The sequence below is a fragment of the Ahaetulla prasina genome, chromosome 17 (assembly GCF_028640845.1).
Source record: "Ahaetulla prasina isolate Xishuangbanna chromosome 17, ASM2864084v1, whole genome shotgun sequence".
In the NCBI taxonomy this organism is placed as follows: Eukaryota; Metazoa; Chordata; class Lepidosauria; order Squamata; family Colubridae; genus Ahaetulla; species Ahaetulla prasina.
Window position 1 is genome coordinate 1,803,577 of NC_080555.1, and position 2,498 is coordinate 1,806,074.

The 2,498-nt window shown below is 47.1% G+C and overlaps 1 protein-coding gene across 1 annotated transcript; it reads left to right on the forward strand.

Moving 5' to 3' along the window:
• Nucleotides 1-338: 338 nt before the first annotated feature.
• LOC131186801 (chorion class B protein B.L1-like) lies at nt 339-803 on the forward strand. The gene has a single exon (XM_058160727.1). The coding sequence runs from the start codon at nt 339-341 to the stop codon at nt 801-803; it is 465 nt and encodes a 154-aa protein (XP_058016710.1).
• The last annotated feature ends 1,695 nt before the right edge of the window (nt 804-2,498 follow it).

The following is a 2,498-nucleotide window of genomic DNA, read 5'->3' on the forward strand; positions in this document are numbered from 1 at the left end:
AATGGGATCCAAATTTGTGTTTTTGAAAATGAGGACATTATTTATGACTGTCCCAAGTGGGATCATGACTTGCTTCCAGGAGTTGTGGGTGCTCCAATGCTGGAGGTTTTTAAGAAGAGATGGGACAGTCATTCATCTGAAATGGTAGAGGCTCTTCTGCTTGAGCAGGGGGTTGGACTAGAAGACCTCCGAGGTCCCTTCCACCTCTGTTATTCTGTATGTTGAAGGCTACTTGTCCATGATACCAGAAAGAGCCTTCCGTTGTTTCCTTGAGGAAATTCATGCTCTCTGTGAATCACAAAATCTTCTTCTTCTTTCAACAGCTCTTCCATCTAGTCATGGTTTACTGTGGACCTTCTTGTGCTGTGCCCACTTGTTACTCCGCCCCAATTGTTGGCTTCGGATCAGCTGGTTCCAGAGGTCTTGGGTGTGGAGGTCTCGGCTATGGGGGTCTCGGTTTTGGAGGTCTTGGCTCTGGAGGTCTTGGCTCTGGTTTAGGTTCTGGCTACGGAGCTGGCGGCTTAGCCGAATCTGCAAGAAACCTGGGCACCCTGGCCGGAGTCAACCCACGACCCATCAACCAGGTCCCATCATCCGAGGTGACCATCCAGCCACCTGCAGTTGTGGTCACCATCCCTGGTCCCATCCTCTCCGCCAGCTGTGAGCCTGTCGCCGTTGGAGGCTACAACCCATGTGCCCCCGGAGGTATCAGAGGCATCGGTGCCGGTTATTACGGAGGCCGCCTGGGACGACTCGGTCGCCGTGGCAGCATCATCTGTGATCCTTGCAACCTCCCCTGTTAAGGAAACCAGGACTCTCCATGATCAAACCGGATTTTAGAAGATTGGCTAAGGCATGCCTGGGGCCCACACTGGCCTGCATCTAGCTTTCACAAGTCTCTTTCATCTGTCTCCTGGCCACCTTCAGCAGATAGTACCATGCCCTTCCTGAGAAATGAGCCCCCTGCTAAATTGATAAGGAAGGGTTTTTGAATGGAGTTCTGAAGGAAAGAAGATCTGCAAACATTTAGGACCTTGTCCCTCCCCTGCCATCTAAAATTATTTCTCAAACTGGAAATGCGGATTGCTTTGGACTGCTTGGCGCATCTGATGGTTTCTCTCAATGTTCTTTCTTTACACTTGAATAAAAGTGATTCTGCATTGCAAACTACTGGTTCTCCTTGGTTGTCCTTTGACAATGGGTGAAGTCTTCTCTTGGTGGCCGTGGAGGTTTTCTCCATGGATGGGTAGGGGTGGAAAGAGAAAGGTGGCTAAGGTTGCCCTGCTGATGAATAAGCCATGGTGGGTGAAGCAGATCATTGGTTGGGTTTGCCCTTTGCATTGATCCATGTCAACTGGGCCACATCTCGGTCAAAGCTGCTAGAAGGTCTATCACAATTCTGGTTCTCCAGCCCCTCTATTCTGCCTTGCTGACACCACACCTGGAAAACTTTGCATAGTTCTCAGCACCAAATATTAAGAAAGATATTCGGTTTGGGGAAAGTGACAAGAAGACATGGGGGGTCTCTTTGGTATAAGGTTTCCTGCTTGAGCAGGAGGTTGATCTAGAAGACCTCCAAAATTTCTTCCAGCTCTATTCTAACTGATGGATTGGGTTGAGTACATGTCTTATGAGGATGGGCCAAAGGAACATGAGATAGTTAGTCTCAAGTAAGCAAATTTAGGGGGATCACCATAGGTCCATCATAGGATGAGGTTCAGGATCATGAAGGAAAGGTACAATCAAGATGTTCATGGACCATCTCTTAGGGGCCCAAAACCAGAGTAACAAGGACAGATTGCCAGATTTAGATGGCCTCTAAAATGTAATTGATCGAATGCAGTTATCCAAAGCATGAAGGTTAATGAGTTTAATTCCTTGAAGAGGCTTTCAACTCCCATAGAACAACATATGGCTACTCACCTCTGAAGATGCCCCATAAAGATGAAAAAAATAACATCATACCTCTATGGTCATTTTATATGAGAACATCCAGGATATACACACTGTGTACATTCCTTCCTCAAAGATGGTGGCGGAGGTCATCTGATGGTGGCATCTCATAACAATAGGTCAACCTATTCTCCAAAGCACCTGAGGATAGGACAAGAGGCAACAGATGGAAACTAATCCAGGAGAGATCCAACTTCAAAATAAGGAGGGTTTTCCTGATAGTTAACACTGAATCAGTGGGACGGTTTTCCTCCAGAAGTTGTCGGTACTTCATGATTGGAGGGTTTTAAGAAGAGACTGTCAATGTTCCAGAAAAAACCCCAACTCCAAGTAAAAACTCCGAAGCAAGCATCTTTCAAAGTTCTATTTACTAGGATAGCTAAACTGGCATATCTGGGAAAACCTGAATCTGAGAGATTTGGGTTTTCCCTCAGGAAATCAAAAAACCCCAAAACCATCCCCACTCCTCAGTCGATCACATGCTCCGATCACCATCCGTCCCATCTCGAGACAGCACCCCGACCACTCCTTCTCCAGAGGCAGGA